Source organism: Corylus avellana, chromosome ca7 (genome assembly GCF_901000735.1).
Source record: "Corylus avellana chromosome ca7, CavTom2PMs-1.0".
Taxonomy (NCBI): Eukaryota; Viridiplantae; Streptophyta; class Magnoliopsida; order Fagales; family Betulaceae; genus Corylus; species Corylus avellana.
In genome coordinates this window covers 18,735,515-18,754,085 of record NC_081547.1, presented here as the reverse complement: position 1 = coordinate 18,754,085, position 18,571 = coordinate 18,735,515, and the positions used below count along the sequence as shown (strand labels likewise).

Genomic DNA, 18,571 nt, shown 5'->3' with positions numbered 1-18,571 from the left:
ATATAACACCAATCCACCACGATGGCGTTTCTCTTCCTCAGAGAATCTAAAGTCAAGACCTTCCCTAGTGCCACCATCCATACAAAGAACGCCACTCTCGAACGAACCTTAACTCTCCAAATGCTCTTCCAAGGAAATAGGAAATTAGCAGGAAAGGACAACAGATGATAAAGGAACCTTACTTCATACTTCTGTCTGTTGGAAGGGATCCAACATATTTTATCCTCACCAACTTAATTCAATCTGATAAGAGTACAAAATATCAACGAAATAAGTTACCAAATCCACCTCCCAATCATGCATTTGGTTTGGAAAATGATATATTCCATTGAATATTTTTGTTAATGAACTACGTATGATCCGCCACCCATTGCGCAATACGAAACAATTCCGGAAAAGTTTCCTTTAGGGGTTGATCCCCACACCACAAAGCATGCCAAAACCTAATTTTGGACTCATCTCCCACCCTGTATCTTACAAAACTCGAGAAAACTCTCCACCCCTCCCTAATATGGTTCCACACTACCACTCCAAAAGGCCCCACCTTATGTCTTATGTCCCCATCAAAGCCTTTTCAAATTTATGGTATTGCTTGTGCATAGGAAGCTTCAGTAGCGGCTCACTTGGGGTTTTCTAGTTGCTCCAATCATTACAACGTAAGATTTATTAGAGTGGCTCATAATTGGGAGGTGGATGTCTTTGCCTTGTTCTTTAAATTGTTGTATTCAGTTAGAGTGAGACGGGATAGTGAAGACAAGCTTTGGTGGTTCCCCCTCCAAAAAAAGGTTGCTCGTTGTTAGCTCCTCCTTTAGTGTCCTTTCTTGTAATGATGGCAATCCTTTTTCTTGGAAGAGTATTTGGCAGACTAAAGTTATTTTGAGAGTGACCTTTTTGGCTTGGTCGGCGGCCTTAGGGAAGATCCTTATCATGGACAACCTTAAGAAGAGGGATATCATTGCATTCATAGATGCTGTTTGTGCAAGAGGAGTGGGGAGTCCATGGACCATCTTCTCCTCAATTGTGAGGTTGCTAGTACCTTATGGAATGCCTTTTTCTGTCGGTTTGGGGTGTCTTGGGTGATGACTAGTAGAGTAGTTGACTTACTTGCATGTTGGTGGACTAGTGGTAGCACTAGGAGTGCTATTGTATGGAAGATGGTACTTTCTAGACTTTTGTGGTGTCTTTGGAGGAAAAGAAATGAACTGAAGTTTTGAGGACCACGAGAACACATTGGCAGAGCTTTAATCTTTTTATTTATTTATTTTTTTAATTTTTTAATTTTTTAATTTTTTATCTTTGGACAGCTGCGCTTGTACCTCCTTTGGCATTTAGTTTTCATGATTTCCTTTTTCGTTTTCTCATTCTAGCTAGGTGTTTCTTCTATATACTCCCTGTGTACCTGAGTAATTTTTTTTTTTCGCTTTTAATGATATTTCAATTACTTAGGATAAATCAACATTGTAAAATACAAATTTTGTATTAGTTGGAAATGCTGGTTTAAGAGATTTGTCATGTTGTATACACAAGGAAGTGCTGTTGCATCGTGTTCCACTGTAACAGTCATCAGATCAACTATTGTATTAGTTGGAAATGCTGGTTTAAGAGATTTGTCATGTTGTACACACAAGGAAGTGCTGTTGCATTGTGTTCCACTCTAACAGTCATCAGCGAGTTGATCTAATGAGTCCTGTATTTCGACCATCTGCCACCTTGAACATTTTGTGAAAAGGCTCTTATATTTGAAAAACTTCATCTTGAAATGTGTTATTAAGTGGATTTCTTTGGTCATAAGGTTTTGCTTACATGCTTGCTGAGTGTCCTGATATTGTGAACTGCACTGCTAGTAATTATAAATCCTGGGGGTTGAAAATCTAGCAAGTAGTTTTAATGCTTAATTGCAGCAGTTTTCCCAAATAATTTAGCATTTCCAATGTTGTAAAATAAATTATATCAATTTTTTGTTGGCTTATAGTTCTTCTCTTGATGCAGATTTTCTGTTTGGATGCCTAATAACGCTCTTAAATTGTGAAGTTTATATTTCTACTCTCTGTCTTCTTTAGGTTCTAGCCTATCATGGTTGATTGTTATTCTTTTTTCAGGTGAGTGAAGGATTAGATTTTGCTGACCATGCTGGAAGGGCCGTAATCGTAACTGGTATGCCATTTGCAACAACGACTGATCCTAAGGTTTGATTTTCTTTTTGACTTTTTTGTTTTCTTGAGACTTTGTTTGTCCTTGTAATTTTGTATATCCTGCAAGTTCTTAGCTATTTCAAGCCTTAAAGAACTTGCAGTGGGAACCCTATCAATTGTGCAAGGCACTATAAATCTTAATTTTGCAGATTTGACTTGATATAATGTTGATCATATGTGACTAGTTGAATTATTAGAGAGGGCTGCTTCTAGCATTTCGATCACAATTTGTGGACATAAAGCTAGTTTTTAATGGTTATAGAGATATATAAGGTGTTTAACTGTACCTGAACCTACCATTCATTTGTGATGGTAACATTAGTAGAACAATTGATGTTTAAAACTTTAGATAGATATCTTCTGCTCAAGTGGTTGCCTGCACCGATATATTTTTGATTTGAGTTACCTGAGCCTTTATCTTTTAATTATTTTAAAAAATATTTATCGTTCATTTTTATGTAGCTATGATTAATTTGACAAGCAAGAGAATTTCTTTCTTTCGTTTTCTTTTTTACATGGAAATCCATACTCGATGGATATCCAACAACATATATCTACATATTTATCCAAGTAGATTCATAGATTTGCATATTAATTTTATGATAGGTTCCATCTTTATCTAATCAATTTCACAACATTTCAATTTATTATTTTTAGGGAAATTTTAAATATAATCCCTGGATCTTCATGTGATTTCAATTGTATGCATAAATTTCTAATCTCATTAAATAATGGAGTTTGCCTGATTTTCCAATTGATCATTCTGTCACTTTTACGTCTAAATTTTTAATAGAATTATAATGGCGTGAACACAAAACCATGTTAGAGGTGCCATCTCACTGCGACTTGGCTAACCTACCTACATCAGATTTATTAGAAACTTAATTTTTTTTATTATGTCCATTAAAAAGAAAAAAATGACAAAAATGGACCAAAAGGAAAAGAAGAAGAAGAGATCATTGGGGGTGGAGGTCATGGAAAGTGTATCTGCAATCCACCCTCATGGAGTGGGTGGATGTAATGTAGATGGGCTTTGCGACCCAGCCGCTTGCAGAATGGGTGGCGAAGAGACACCCACCTCCACCACTCAATAAAACAAAAAATAAGAAAAGATGGGGTTGAGGTCGTGGAGATGGCCTCCCAACCTTCACTACCTTCGCATCATGGAGGCAACCTTTGCAATGTCCAACCCTGTTAGAAGGGGTAGAAGGATATGGGTACCTTTCCTCCACCCATTTTGCTATGGGTTGGTCCGCAAATCTAACGACTCAAGAATAACGCTAGCCATATTTGGGCTATCACTCCAAAATGATTAGTTAAGTTACAATTGGAGCTTTATAAAATCACTTATAAAGTCTAGTATCTCTTAATAAGGAACCAATGTAGGAGTTGGTACTCACGAATACCTTTAGAATCCACCCACCCAATGTGGGCAATTCACCCACCCAATGTGGAGTAACTTTTTGGTATATCACAACAGAGGTTGCCTCCATGATATCGACCCCATTTGCAAAAGGACGGAAAGGGTGGGTACCTCCCCTCCACCCTCTCCAGGTCACAGCAACCCCTCTACAACCTCCACCCCAACTATCTTTTTCTTCATCTTTTTCATTTTTTCCCCTTTTTGTGTTTTCTTCTTCTTCTTTTAAATTTGTAATAAAAAAAAAATAAAGTTTTCCAAATTTGACATGGTTGGTTGGTCACCTTGGAGTGAGGTGGCTTTAACATGATTATTTGCATACATGCCAAATTTCCATGGAAAAATTTAGACGGAAAGTGATAGAAGGATTAATTTGAAATTGGGCAAACCTCATGTGGTTAATTGATGAAATTAGAACCCATGCATCAAATTGAAATCGTGTGAAACATCAGGAATTAAAATTATAAAATTTCTTTATGTTTATTGTTTGGAGACATCTGTAGGTTTTTGCTTTCTCGTGTACTTAATTTCTTTAAGGAAATATCCTTAGTTGCTGGCCATGAAAGTTGGTTCCCATGTTTGCTCTAATGTACTAGTGTTTCCCACAGAAGATGCTTAGTGTGCCCTTGTGCTGGAACCAGGAATATGTTCAGCATATTGCACAAACATATGTCTCGATTGGGTCTTGTTTTTGGATGTGTTTCCTTAAATAGTTCTGGCATTAAATCTTATGCATATTTTCATATATTAATTTGCTCACCTGATATGAGAAATAAACCAGGTTCGTCTAAAACGTGAGTACTTGGATCAAGAGGGGCGATCCCAAAGCAAAGTGTGTAAGGTAATTTCATTATTGCTTGACATGGGATGTCACTTTAAAGTAATATATGCATTTCCAAATTGATTTTGACAACTTTCTTACCAATTTTATTGGACTATAATTTTCAGGTTCTAACAGGAGAAGATTGGTATAATCAACAGGCATTACGAGCTGTGAATCAAGCTGTTGGACGTGTAATCCGTCATCGCCATGATTATGGAGCGATTATTTTCTGTGATGAAAGGTTTTTCTCTCTGTTTGTTCTGCCACTTTAGTCTGAATTTCACCAAAATGTCCAAGCATGTTGAGTTGGAAAGAAAAAATATGTTGAGATGATAATTTTCTTTCTTGTTTGTCTCGATTTGTTCCAGTTCTTATTGAAGCATTAACATTGTCTTATTTCTCTTTGTTTATATTATCTTCGGTGTACATAATATCATCAAATCACGAGCTTGGCAGATGTTTTAGAATTAATGATGTGGTCAATGTAATATGAACTTTTCCTGGTCATCAGCCATTTTTTAATTGTTTTAGAATGTAATAACTTCTTCATTGCCCCTTCCTCTGGCAGAAAGAAATTGAAAAGAAAAAACAAAGAAAGATAGAACTTTTAAACTATCGTTCCAATTCTTGGGTTTTGACATTTAACTACTGTTTTTCCCCCAAAACCCTTGTATGGCAGATTCTAAAATCACCAAATTTTATAAATTTTTTTGAGCTGATTTTCCTGTATGATTCTCAACTAATTTGAAGTTTAAAATCTCAGTTGGAGTATAATAAAAAGGAAAAAATGTTTCAGGGGTCTCTATGACTTTATCAAATCACTCCCTCATGTTTAAATTTGTTGATTTACTCCCTTATGTTTCAATTGTTATCAAATAAATCATTTTGTCTACCTTCCGTTAAATTTCTAATGGTGCTGCCACATCATACCCAATCAGTAGGCCACACTTGTCCCATTTAATAAAAAAATTAAAATAATAAATGGGACCTCTAAAGCATTGTTAGAAATTTAATGGAAGATAGATGAAAGGATTTGTTTGATAACAATTAAAACCTTGGTGAATAAATCAACAAAATTAAAACCTTAGTGAGTGATTTGATAGAAAGTCATACCTTAGGGACCTCTGAAGCATTTTTCCCTAATAAAAGAGCCATATCAGATATTTTGGGTTTGATATATTCTAATTTTCTCAATAGTGTTTTCTTTTGTTTTTTTTGTTGATATATTTCCACTTGGTTTTAAAAATTGTAATTCTTAAATGGTTTGCTTGTTAATATGTTCATTGTTCACCATTGTTTACGGTTATTGACGTGTCACATGGTTATCAAAATTCATCTTGGACTTTGCCTTGCAACCAGAAACTAAACCTCTTTTACTACATTTCTTTATTATTTTTTTTCTCTCTCATTGATATAAGCATGTTCATATTTACCCTTGACAAGTATTAGTGTATTTTTTGTTAATTATGTTTTATTTTCTGATGAGTTATCAACAGGTTTGCACAGCCATATCGTCAGTCCCAAATATCGCTATGGATACAGCCTCACGTCAAGGTAATTTTTCCTTTTAAAATAACATTTCTGTTCTTTGAAGCTTTAGTACCAACTCATTTCTGCTCTTGCAGTGTTACTCCAAATTCGGGGATGTAGTTTTTACATTGACCCGGTTTTTTCGGGATGGAGGAGCTAGGGTTTCTACAGATCTGAGGCCTGTACAAACTGAAAACAGGGGTATCTTCCAGCATAAGAACATTACCAATTTCATTTTTCTTATCATTTTTATATCTCTCTGTTTAATTCCACTAGAATTGTCTGGAAATTACGTATTCTGGTCCTAATGTTTACTTTTCTTTGAGATCTGAAACTCTTATGGAGGCAATATGGGTCACATCGTTCCACAAATGTTCTAGAATGGGGCACTTTCTAAACTACATGCATTGCAGACCTGAACCTACACACACACACACACACACACACCTGTATATATATGCTGTTAAACTCCACTTTGCTAGCAGTACAGTAAAGAAGAGAAGTAATACAAAACCCTGAATAGAATGTAAATGATAAGTTACACATGTCTAATTGGAAAATAGCAAAGAGACTCAACCTTTGTCTCTCTTGTCTCCACCACCATCTTCACATTCCTCCCACCATTTCCATCCTGTCCTCTTCCTTTTGTCTTTTTTGGTGGTTTTATTACCTTTGGACTCTGGGTTTCCTTTGGTTCTAGGATTGGTTTGGCCATGGTGTTTTGGGAGTTTGTAGTTGAAGTTGTTGCGGGGTGGTTGATGCTTGCTTGCTTGCCACCCAGAGATTGCTAGTGTATTGAAGGCATCATGGGAAGATTCTTCTTTGTTGAATCAAAATCTTTTGAGTTTATTATCGACTTAGGGGGCAAATCACTTTGTATATGTATTATTGAGGGGGGAAGGGCTAACTTCGGTTGGTTAAGAGGTGTTTTTTTTTTGGTTTCTATTGATGGTGGATTAGGTGGCTCAGCTGGACAACAATGTGGGGTTTATTCGAAAAATTAGAGACTCACAAAGTGCATTCCTACTAGAGAAGCTGCAATTCTTATGGTATCTATATGTCCATTGAGGAGTTTAGTGGCGGCAGGGTGTCATTCTCCCACCCAAAGGTAAGTAGAAGTGGGGATGGTGTGGCTTTGTAGAGATGCTGCGTTTTCCGCTGTCACCATTCATCACCGTGAACCATGATTGGGAGGAGGCGGCTTTAGCCTCCCTTCTCTCGCTCTTGTATTCACTCTCGTTGCGGGGGGAAGGGGAGGATCATATGTGGTGGATTCCCTCTAGAAAAGGGAAGTTTGAGGTTCGCTCCTTTTACAGGAAGATTGTTCTTAAAGAGCCCAACCATTTCCCTTGGAAAAGTATTTGGCGCACTAAGGTTCCTTCGAGAGTGACATTTTTTGCTTGGTCGGCTGTCCTTGGGAAATCCCTTACTTTAGACAATGTTAGGAAGAGGGGCATCGTGGTGATTAATCGATGTTGTATGTGTGAATCGGAAGGGGAGTCTGTGGATCATCTCTTTCTTCACTGTGGGGTTGCGCGCTTTTTGTGGGATGCTATCTTCTCTCGGTTCAACATGTGCTGGATTATGCCTAGAAGCGTCAAGGAGATGTTAGCTAGTTGGTGGTCAGGTGGTAAATCCCGAAGCGCGGTGGTGTGGAAGATGGTTTCCTTGTGTCTCATGTGGTGCTTATGGAAGGAAAGGAATGCTAGATGTTTTGAGGATTTGTCGAAAAACCTTGAGGACATTGTACATTTCTTTTTGTATACGCTCTATATGTGGACTGCAGGATGGCTTGCTCCCATAGAGATCAATTTCCCTGATTTTCTTTTTATGTTCTCTTCTTCTTTCTCTTCTACTTAGTCGCTCTCTTGTATACTTCCTGTGTACTTGGGTTGCGCTCTTTAATGCATCATTACTTATCAAAAAATGTTCCTCTGGCTGCTGCTCCACATCTTGGCACAACTTGGTGCTTTCGTGGGCCGATCGTTCGTTCATGTAGTCTCTCAAGTAAGAGTTATGGCCAACTCAGAATCACACAGTACACTCAAGGTCCCTATGCTTTGTTGAGCTCATCTCCATCTCCCATTACGGTAGCAAAATCGTATAGAGGAGACGTAGTTGTCCTTCCTAACGAATGTAAAGGTACAACATGAGGTGGGTGCACTCTTTTTCCCTTCGTCGAAGATACAAAATTCCAACAAAGTTAGCTGTGTTAGCATTCGTTGAACAAACTAAAAGTTGGTATTTGTAAAATCCCGCGTATTTGCATGGATGAGAGGGGATATAGACACTTGGACCTTGTTTGGTAAACAACATGAACTCTACAAGGCATTGTTCATGTTTGATGAGGAAAAAAATGAGTGTAATAATTAGTATAGAAAAGTGAAAAAATAGTATTGAAAAGTGAAAAAGTTTTGTTTTGTAGTGATTTTTTTTTAATTTAAATAGTTGTAAAAAGTAAATGATGTGATATAAAAAGTGAGAATGTTTTGATGTTGATTTTTTTGAAAAATGAGATGAATAGTGTGGTGGTGTTTGGTGTTGTTTGCCAAACACCACCTTGGAATGGGGGAAATCCTATGAGGTCCAAATCTAGATGCCAAGATTGAACTCGTCGAAAGCCCTTGTGCAGATTGGGCTTGGCTGTGCTATAGGCCCAATGGATATTTTTAGTCCATGCCAGCAAGGGATAGTAATTTCAGGCCCCCTAACTGCTGTGGTCCAGATCTTATAGGTCATATCCTTCGGTCTTCTTCCCAGGCACAATCTATTTATGGGCTTCTCTTGTTTGCTTTCTGAAGACCCAAGTTCCTACGGGTTTGAACCCGTTTTTGGTAATGGGCATATGGCCTGAGCTGCATTTCCCTTGGGAAAGTATTTGGAAGGTTAAGGCCCCTTCTCGCATTGCTTTCTTTTTGTGGACAGCAGCAAAGGGTAGAATCTTCACTCTGGATAACCTTAGAAGGCGGGGTTTCTCTCTAGCTAACTGGTGTTGCCTATGCAAAAGAATGAGGAAACTATTAATCACCTTCTCATCCGTTGCGAGTATACTACTGATCTCTGGCACTTGGTTCTTAACATATTCGGGTTTTCTTGGGTAATGCCTAGTAACATCCTAGAGCTACGTCATTGCTAGAAATTTCAAGGGCGAGGACACCCCAAAGAGGCAATTTGGAAAGTGATTTATGCTCTTTTAAGGTAAAGCATTTGGAGAGAAAGGAATCGGTGCCTTTGAGTAGAGCGAGTCCAATGTGCTTTCTCAAAAATCATCTTTTTTGAGATCTCTTTTGGGTTGGGTTATTGTACATATTCCTATTTTTGACTCGGTGAATCTAGTAGATCTGATTTGTCTTTTAGTTTGTCGTAGTCTTTAGGGTATTTAGCTCTCTTGTATACTTTTCGTGTATGAGGGCTTTGCCATTTTTTTTTCAATAATATTATTATCATTCATTTAAAAAAGAAGAAGTTAAACTCCACTTAAAACATAAATATCAATAACGGGTCCAATGGCTGTGTGTGGAAATTTTTTGTCTTTTGGCTATTCTGTAGTTATAAAGTACAGCTATTTGATCGGTAGGTGAATTGAAAAGAAGCTTAGCAAAGGAAAAAAAAGAAAAGAAAGATTCTAAATGTAATAAGGTGGACTGCTTGCATTTGACAGACAAGTACAAGCTCTCCAATAGTTGGGCCAACCTCATATTTTCTTTTCCCACATTGCCATCATATATGATGACCATTCCTGGTACCCTTTGGCCATATTTCGGTTTATATGCATTCATTTTGTCACGAGGTTCATCTTTGTAGGCTCACCCTTGTTTCATACTCGTAGGCTAGAATCCAACTTTTGCTACAAAATTAGTACTGGATGTGGGCATCAAAGGAGCCCCAGTTGATGATATACAATCTTCTGGAGCTTCATCCACCCATAGTGGGCTCTCTCCCCCTCCCCCTCATCACTCACTCTCTATTGGTTCCCTTTTTGTTCTTGACTTTGGTTGTAAGATCCATAAAATCAAGTCATGCTTTAGGCTTGTTATGAAGCTAGTTTTCATAACTATATATTTTGTCATACCTGTTAGCCTAAAGCCTCATCGGTCTCTGGGCTTTGGATCCCAGCGCTCTGGGGTGGTTTTGGGTCTTCCTTGGCTAGTCTAAGAAGCTTCTGGGTGTCTTTTGGTGGTTCTTGGGATAGCTGCTCCCCTTTTCTGGTGGTTTTGGGCTAGCCACTCCTTTCTGGTGGCTTTTGGGGTGGTTTTTGGCTAAGTGCTCCTCCGGCAAAGATGTGAGTGACACATGGAGGTGCAAGGGTGTATGGATCGGCGCTTCTTTGTTGAGGCGAAGTCTTTCCTGTTTTCGATGAAGGAGGATGAGGAGTTGGTGCGGTTGGAAGAGAGGAGGAAGGGCTTCGCTGGTGTGGTGATTTTGGGTCTTCAATGTGCTATTTGGTTGGTTGCAACAGTTGAGTCTGTGCTACGCAACATTGGGTTGAAGGAGTTTGTCAAATCCTTCTAAGAGGGCCAACAAGTCTTGATCGCTTGCCGTGGTGGGAATAGGGCCGGTTGCCTCCTGGAGCTGGCGGTGTATGCTGAGGGGGGCCGACAAGGGCTCATTTTATTGTTGGAGGGACGCAAAGGGAGAGGTTGGGGTAAGTTTGCATGGGAGCTGAGTAAGGTGGTGTTCTTTCTAGAAGCCACAGTTGCTCCCTCCTTGTCCCTGCCCCCCGTTGTTTTTGTGATAGGGAAGAAGGTGGGTTCAAATTTCTCGTCGTACGCAGCGGCGCTATGTGCGGAGGGTAGCTCACCAGATGCAGTAGGTTCTAAAGTTGGGTTCTTTGGTCCGCTGGGTATAGAGTAGCATTTGGATGGAAATTTGTGGGGCAATTTTTTTGATTCTTGAGGGACGGTGGAGTGTGCAGTTGGTGTTTCGGGAATTGGGTCTGAGCTCTCTGATCTAGGATTGATGTTGCTCTGTTTTGACGTTGAAGCAGAAGGTGCTGGAGGTCTTGTGGGAAAGGAGAAGTTATCTCCTCTTTGGGTGAGAAGAGTGAAGAATGAAGTGGAGTGGGCCGTCTAGCTATTTCTAGTTGGGCTCTTGGATTTGAGCTTCTTGCATTTTGGGCTTTCCCATAAGATCTGTTTTGGTAGGCCCAATCGGTGCTGTTTTTGGTCCGAGCCCAAGAATAAGCTTCTTTTTAAACCCTAACCTAAGCCGGGTTTAGGCTCGGGTATTAAGCCCAATTCCGAAGTGGATGTGGTTTCGGATCTTGGATCGCATGGTTCGGCTCTCGTTCAAGATGCAGACTAAGAATTTCTTCCCAATTCTGGCAATTTGCCCTCAATGCAGCCTAAGAGCTCTTCGCAGAGTGCTTCACCGGAGTTGGTCCCTGGTCAAACGGAAGCTCCCTAGGCATGGAAGGAAGGCCCGTCAGTGTTTTCCGATGACTCCTTAGGGGTGGCAGCGTTGGGTGAAAGACTTTGCCTCTCGCTTCCCGTGATGTTGGAGTCTAGGGCGCCTCTGTATCCGTCGGTTTCCAAGTCGGTGTTGAGGTATTCTTGGAAGTTGAACGAGAATTTGATACCGCTGTCTCTCCTTCTTTGTTGGGTCTTCATTCTTTGCCGTTGGTTGAGGTCGTGGCATCTCCGCCTGCTCGGGATGCAGTCAGAAAGCCTTCGGTAAGCCTTCTTCAATGTGGGTTCCTTCTTCCGGCGCCTCTAGCTAGTGGTGCTTGGCTTGTGATTACATCGGGAGTGGGTGGATCTCCTTTCTCTTCAGTCCAATCTATGGGTGTGAAGTTGCCGGGTTTAGACCCCACGCCGAGGTTTGAGGTCTCCACGGCCCAGTATGTGGGTGAGAAGTTGATGGGTTTTGGTCCCCCGCCTAGGCTTATGCCGGACTTACCTTGGAGTTTGTCTTCTTCCTTTAAAGTCGGAGAATCTTTGAGGGGAGGTGATTTTGAAGGGGCTGTTGGTTCTCCCGGGGCAGTGTTTGATGCTAGGCTGTCTTCAAGCTGTGGGGATCTCCTATGAGGGGAACGAGAAGGACCTTTTGGATTTCTTGGCTCAAGTGGATGAGGGTCAGCGTCTTGAGGTCCCAGTTTCCACACCTAAGCTTAAAGGGAGAAGCGAGCTGAAGAACTTAAGAGTGCTCTATCAACTTTTGACACTAGGAGTCATGGTTCTAGTTGGGACAAAAGCAAGAGGGTTCTTGCTGTGATGTAATGTTGTCTAGGCTTGTGGGCTGGTTTCTGTTGGGGTGTTTGGGGTTTCTGTTGTTGGGTCTATGCTGGTGTTTTGTGTTGTTTTTCTTTGTTTTTCCTGTTTTTTGTGTCCTTTTTGTATACTTCCTGCTTAGGGGCGCCTTCGTGTTTTTTATTTTTATTTTTATTTTTTATAAAATTTCTCTGGTTACTTATTAAAAAAAAAAAAAACTATATATTTCTATAAGTTAAGAAAAAAAAAGTTTGTAGTTGGAGGATCTCCAGCTACCAAATCACCAGGTGACATTTCATATTTCTTTTCATTCAGGCTGAACTCATCTTGCATGTTACAGTTATGAAATGGAAATTGAAAAATGCTTCTGTTGCATACTGACATACTTGTAGCGTACTTTAATTAACAATTCCAAGCTTGTCTTCTTACATTGGTTTGACTAGATGTTTGCCATGCTGATGACATATTAAAATTGTTTTTCTCAAAACACTTGGGTAATGGAAAGGCTGTAATATAGATGATGATGCACTGTTTCGTTTAATAGATCTATGTCTCTTTGAGAACAGTTAAGTTGCTATAAGATGTGAATAATTATCAAAATCATGGGGATGGTTTTTCAGTATATATTGTCTCTCAAGGTTAATTTTGACATAATGCTAGAAAGCAACATGTATTGGGATTGAAGGCCAAAAATTAGCAGTCTTCATGGTTGAGTCAAATGCTACATAACTGAAACTTCTATGAACAATTTGAACATTCAAGTTCCATCTCTTAATTGATTCTGAGGAAGACTTCTTGTTATATTGTCTGCTTAAATGCTTCTCAAATTAATTGGAAGCTGAGTGAACTTAGACGGAGATGACTCCATTTTAGAGCTAACAAGTGTCGCTTCACAAATGATCATGTTGCACTTACTGGAATGGAGAAACCAGGTGCCTATGACATAAAGCCTCATAATGTTAACTTAGATCATGACATAACTTGAATCTGGGACCTTAAGATTGGAAGATGTCTGTTACAATACAATTGCTGTTTTGTTTAATTTTGAATTAAACCTACTGTTGTGTGCCCTTTTCTATCTCCCATACATATTATTAAAGCAGCTGTTTTCTATGTTTTGTAATAGTACAGTCTATTTATTCAAGCAGCTAATGCTAAATGTCCTTACACAGGAGAAATAGAAGAGACACAACTGGAGCAGCCTCTGGAGAAATTTCTTCCCCAGGTAAATCATTGACTTTTATCTGTGAAGATTTTACAAACTTACTATTTATTTTTGGTGATGATAATAACTGTTTGTTGGTGATTTGGATTTTCAGATGACACCAATGCGTCAAGATTCCTCTGTAAAGGCATTGTCTTCCATACTCGACATTAAAAGAGGCAATGCTTCAGGCCAAGTGGGGGAAGTCCTCCCCGCTAATCGCTCATCTCTTACACCCTTTAAGAACCAGTCTTTCGTTTTGAAGCATTTGAATGATCCTATCGGCAATGTGAAAAAATTGCTGATGCCTGGAAGGAAAAATATGCAATATCAAGATCCCGAAATAATTGATTTGACTGGTTATTCTTTACTGGATGAACAACTCAGCAAAGACGAAGAATTGATAGCTCCTTGTTCTGCCAGGAAGCGTAAATTATTAAGCACAGAAAATGTTGCAATGCAAAAAATTGAAGTTTCTCATGAACACTCATCTGATAGAAAGACGTTTGAAATAAATGGCCCTTCTTTCTGTATCAATCCTGCAAAACCTGAGAGTTCACAAACTTCTGGTACTATAATTGCACAAAACGCTCAAGTTGGTTCACCATTGTTGCACAAAGAAGACGGGACTTCTCAAAAGAGGGAAGTTGATTTTCTCAGGCAGAAGAACAAAGGTTTTGATTCCATTCCTGTGCTTAGTGGTAATGAGGAAACCAGAGGTTCTAATTTTCTGATTCAGGTGAAGTGTAGTAAATGCAAATGATTTAGTTCTACTAATGTTTGCTTTAACTTTATATGAGGAATTTGTAGCAAGGAAATTGGAAATGAGGCTGCCATCAAGCACAAATATAAGCTGTTCCACTTTTTAACCACAAAAAATAATAATAATAATAATAATAATAAAAAAGAACACTGGCATGCTTATGGGTGACTTATGTTTCTATCATTGTTACATGCCTTTTTACGATATGTTTTATAAGCCATTATCAAATGCCAGTTTGTTTGTATAACACTTCTGGAATATTCCCTCCCTGATTTATAAATTGGACCTCCTAGAATGGCATTTTTTTTTCCAAGAGGAGGTGGTTTTCCTGGACTTTTGCATTGGTCACTCGTGTTTCATTGTGCTTTTTCTTGAAACAAAAGAACAGGAGCAAATTTTTATTGATTTTTTTTTTTAATTTTTAATTTTTATAAATGTAATGAAGAAATTGGATGAGGATATATATTTTTTAATATTTTGCCTACAGGTTAAAGAGAAGCTTACTGCTGAAGAATATAAAAATTTTGTCGAGTTTATGAAGGCTCTGAAGTCTAAAACAATGAAGATAAGTCAAGTGTTACAATCCATTGTGGGTCTATTCTCTGGACCGGAGAGGCTTCCTCTTCTTAAAAGGTATTTATTACTATTTAACAGTAATACTTTAGGGGACAAATGCATACGTGTCTCTGCAATGAAACTTTTGACTTGAAGGTGGAGGGCCCTTGATAAGATAGTATATTTTTCTACTGATGCTTATGGTTGCTATTATCAATGGCTTATATTGGGTACCTCGGATACGGATGGTAATAAAACTCTGCTGAGCCATGTTATTGATACCTAAGAACAGATACATTATTTGCTCTTTCACCTGTGTACTATGATTTCAAAATGTTGCAGATGTATGCTGCACCTTTTGTTTGTCGCCTTGTTGCAGTATTAGCTGTTTGAAATGTCCTAATTTTATCTTATTTAGGCATTTTATCTTTATACTAAATAATTTTAGTATATTTGATATAAGTATCTCACCCTCTGTCATTGTGAACAGGTTCAAGGATTATATCCCAGCAAAATATCATTCTCTGTATGAGCAGTATCTTGAAACAAATGATGGCACACTTTGACATTCAAAATATGGAACTCCAGTGAGTTTTATATTTTGTTTCGGCCAGGTTTTAAACTTGACATTCTTCAATCTTAGAGTACTAATATGATATATTCGGTGCAGCTTAAGATAATCAGAGAAGCTTTATAACTCGATTGTAATTTTGGATGGGAAAGCACAGAGATCCGTTTGATGAAGTTGAATGTGAGTACTTTGTAGTTGTGGAACTCTGAATCTTAAGCAAAAAGTGCAGTTAATAATTTCATTGTGAATTTTGCTTTGTAGTGTTGTCAGTCTTACCTGGAGTTGGGGGGAAGAAGAGGATACTTACTTCAACATGATGGTATTGTGGAATACTCTTAATGCTGCATATAAGCAACTTTTTTCTTGCTTTCTCATGGGTGAGGCCATTCCGATGCTTCCCATATATGGTTTTGGACAAAAAATTTGCAGCTAGAATGCAACTGGCCCATGCTAAGAATTACACCTAACAAGCTTTCCATGGTGGGAAGATTCATGTAAAGACAGCCTCAATTATTGCTTCCAGGTTTTCAAAGTATTTCATGGTGGAAGGGCGTTTGGGTTGCCATGCATCAGAAGAAAGGAATCACTTGCTGTTGTTCTGCTGATGTTTAGAGACTGGAAATGCCCTCTGTCACGTGCTTAAGTTAAGAGGTGTTTGTAACCATCTCTTTACAAAGGGAAAATAATATCTGGTCCAATTCCAAGCCTTGATTATATTTTCATGTAAAGAAATTGCAACTTTTTTATTATCAATTAATTAATCCATCTGGTTTCTTTAATGGATTAGCTACTCCTCACTTTTTGCACTGCCGACATTGGGGGATAATCTTTCTCTCTCTCTCTCTCTCTCTCTCTCTCTCTCTTTCTCTCTTTTCAACATGGTTTTCTCCATTAGCCTCCGATTTGTGCTTTCGAGTTGGCTCAGTTTGGATGTGCTGCATCAGCACAAAATTCTATTGGAGGAAAAGGATGAGAGTTGGGAGATCTAGGCTACTTGACGTTGTTCTTGTGGGGTTCAGCTGAGGGTTTGGAGTTTTGCTGGCCGGAGGTGCGAGCATGGCCATCTTGATCGCTCCTGGACCGTGTATTTGGGATGAGCTATTTGTCTCGAGAAACTACCAATAACACGATTTGTTGGAACTTATAAGTCCAGCCGTTTGGATATAAGTGTTGCAGTTGAATTCCAAGATCCATGAGACATCTAGTATATATATATATATATTCAACTTACATCTTTCTTTCTATTTCATATATAACTCTTAGAGGGATGTTGAGTTCATAATTTTGGACAATAAACATGTTAATTTACCAAACAATATTGATGCTAAATTATCGATATGAAGAGAAGTATTGGGAAATCAAAAATATGAATGATTTTTAATTGTGAAAATGAGTAAATTAGCATGTCTGATTGACGGCGGTGTTTGAACGGTGACTATGACCGAGGCAAGGTTAACTTTTTCAAGTTATCAAGAGAAACCTTAGCACGGACCACCATGATTAAAATATCATTTTCAAGACTTCAGGGACCCACCATTCGAACGGGGTTCAAGTGGAGCTGAGGCCGGACAACACTAACCTCTTAGTATAATATGAGCGTTCGAACGGGTTGTAGTCGGACAATACTAACCTCCTAACCGTTCAAACGGTATTGCGAATGGAGCTTCAAATAGGCAGCACTGACCTTCATTTTGGAACCGAATTGAGCTGACAAAAATACTAACAAACTTCCCATTTTGCAGGTCGGTGACAACTTAGCAGCGTCCAAAGACAACCAAAATATAAGATAGACATGATGTATGGTTATTGTCGATCCAATATTTTCTCTCTCTTTTTGTCACAAATTGACAAAAGGATTCCTATTTCCTAAAACACTCACAAACACATCAACCATATGGAGAACAGGAACGCTAAAAAAAAATCATAAACACAAAAATACCTCATGATCAAATGCATGAAGAATAAAAAGCAAGATCATGGATATAAACAAAACTCCCCCTCATTGCATGACTCAATATCAACAAGAAACTTGAAATGAAAAAGGTTTCTCCCCCTAAAAAGTCAAGTAAACACACATAATACACACATCAATTACTCATGTTTTTAATCAACGAATATCCCAAAATATTTCCAAATATTTAAAATATACATGAGACTTGAAATGACAAGAACATCATCTTGTTTAAAGCAAACAACGAAAAATGTTCAATTCTACCCATGCTTGAGTGTAGTGTGTGTAAGCCATCCATTGAGTATAATTAACTGAGAATAACAATCTAGACTCCCAATTACACCTAGAGCAGGGGTGAATAGGTGTATATCACAAATAACACGGAATTGGAATTAACCACATGAAATCAGTCAATCCCAAAAATATGTAAAGCAATAAAGCATTTGATACAAGATATTTTTTGTTACGAAGTGGAAACTTGAAGAACCTCTTAAAGGAAAAACCACTCTGGGGCAGCGGACTCAGGAAATCGTTTACTATAAAAGGAAGAGGAAATACAAGTTGCTCATAATTACAAAACCTTTGTAGTTGACACGAACTCGTCTAGACAAGTGACCTTTCTTGCCCAACTACCGCGGTGGAACCTCTGGTACACCTCTTATCGATTTTCCTTGCCAGAACCTCTAACAATCTGCAAGTTACCTTCACCATTTACAAACACAAGTTGCTGAAATGAATTTATAGCACAACTCTAGGAGAGTATAGAGACTAAGCTCACAACATAAAACTTCTTCTAGCACACAAGGAAAACTTCACTCAAACACTTAGGATTTTTCTCTAAAAAACGTGCTTCTACCCTCTGTTTTCATTGATCAAAATGATTAGCATGAGTGCTCTATTTATACGCACAAATGAGGTGTCTTTTTCATCTTCAATAAATATTGTTTTTGACTGGCCGTCTGGACGGATTCTTGTCGTGCTATGGCATGGCGACACGTGGACAACATCTTGAAATTTCTGCAAACATTTAATGTGCGGCACTGACCAAAGACCTTAGGTCGTCCGGATGAGCTTGATTTCCGTCCGGACGAACTATCATTTAATTCCACCGCCTTGCATATCTCCCAGAAGCATTTAATGTGTCGGACAGATTTTCAACATTGTTGACCTTAGGGCCCGTTTGGGAGTGCAATTTTAATAAGTGCGATTTTAAAAATTGCGTTTTTTAAAATTACGTTTTTAAAATCGCACACGTGTTTGGTAAAAGATACTAAAAAGTACTTTTTTTATCAATTGAGTGTTTGGATAACATTAGCATATAATTGCGGTTTCATGACCAAATTACCAATAAGG

General features: G+C 38.5%; 1 protein-coding gene across 2 annotated transcripts in view; it reads left to right on the top strand.

The window, feature by feature from the left end:
• The window catches only part of LOC132188463 (regulator of telomere elongation helicase 1 homolog), a 26,574-nt gene extending 10,528 nt beyond the window's left edge, over positions 1-16,046 (top strand). For both annotated transcript variants that reach the window (XM_059602917.1, XM_059602918.1), the window contains 11 exons: positions 2,100-2,186; positions 4,394-4,453; positions 4,561-4,676; positions 5,932-5,989; positions 6,061-6,166; positions 13,347-13,399; positions 13,494-14,117; positions 14,629-14,774; positions 15,187-15,283; positions 15,367-15,447; positions 15,529-16,046. In XM_059602917.1, coding sequence (XP_059458900.1) covers positions 2,100-2,186; positions 4,394-4,453; positions 4,561-4,676; positions 5,932-5,989; positions 6,061-6,166; positions 13,347-13,399; positions 13,494-14,117; positions 14,629-14,774; positions 15,187-15,262 — 1,326 coding nt within the window. In that variant the 3' untranslated portion in view covers positions 15,263-15,283; positions 15,367-15,447; positions 15,529-16,046. The remainder of the gene's footprint in view (positions 1-2,099; positions 2,187-4,393; positions 4,454-4,560; positions 4,677-5,931; positions 5,990-6,060; positions 6,167-13,346; positions 13,400-13,493; positions 14,118-14,628; positions 14,775-15,186; positions 15,284-15,366; positions 15,448-15,528) is intronic.
• Positions 16,047-18,571: the final 2,525 nt, after the last annotated feature.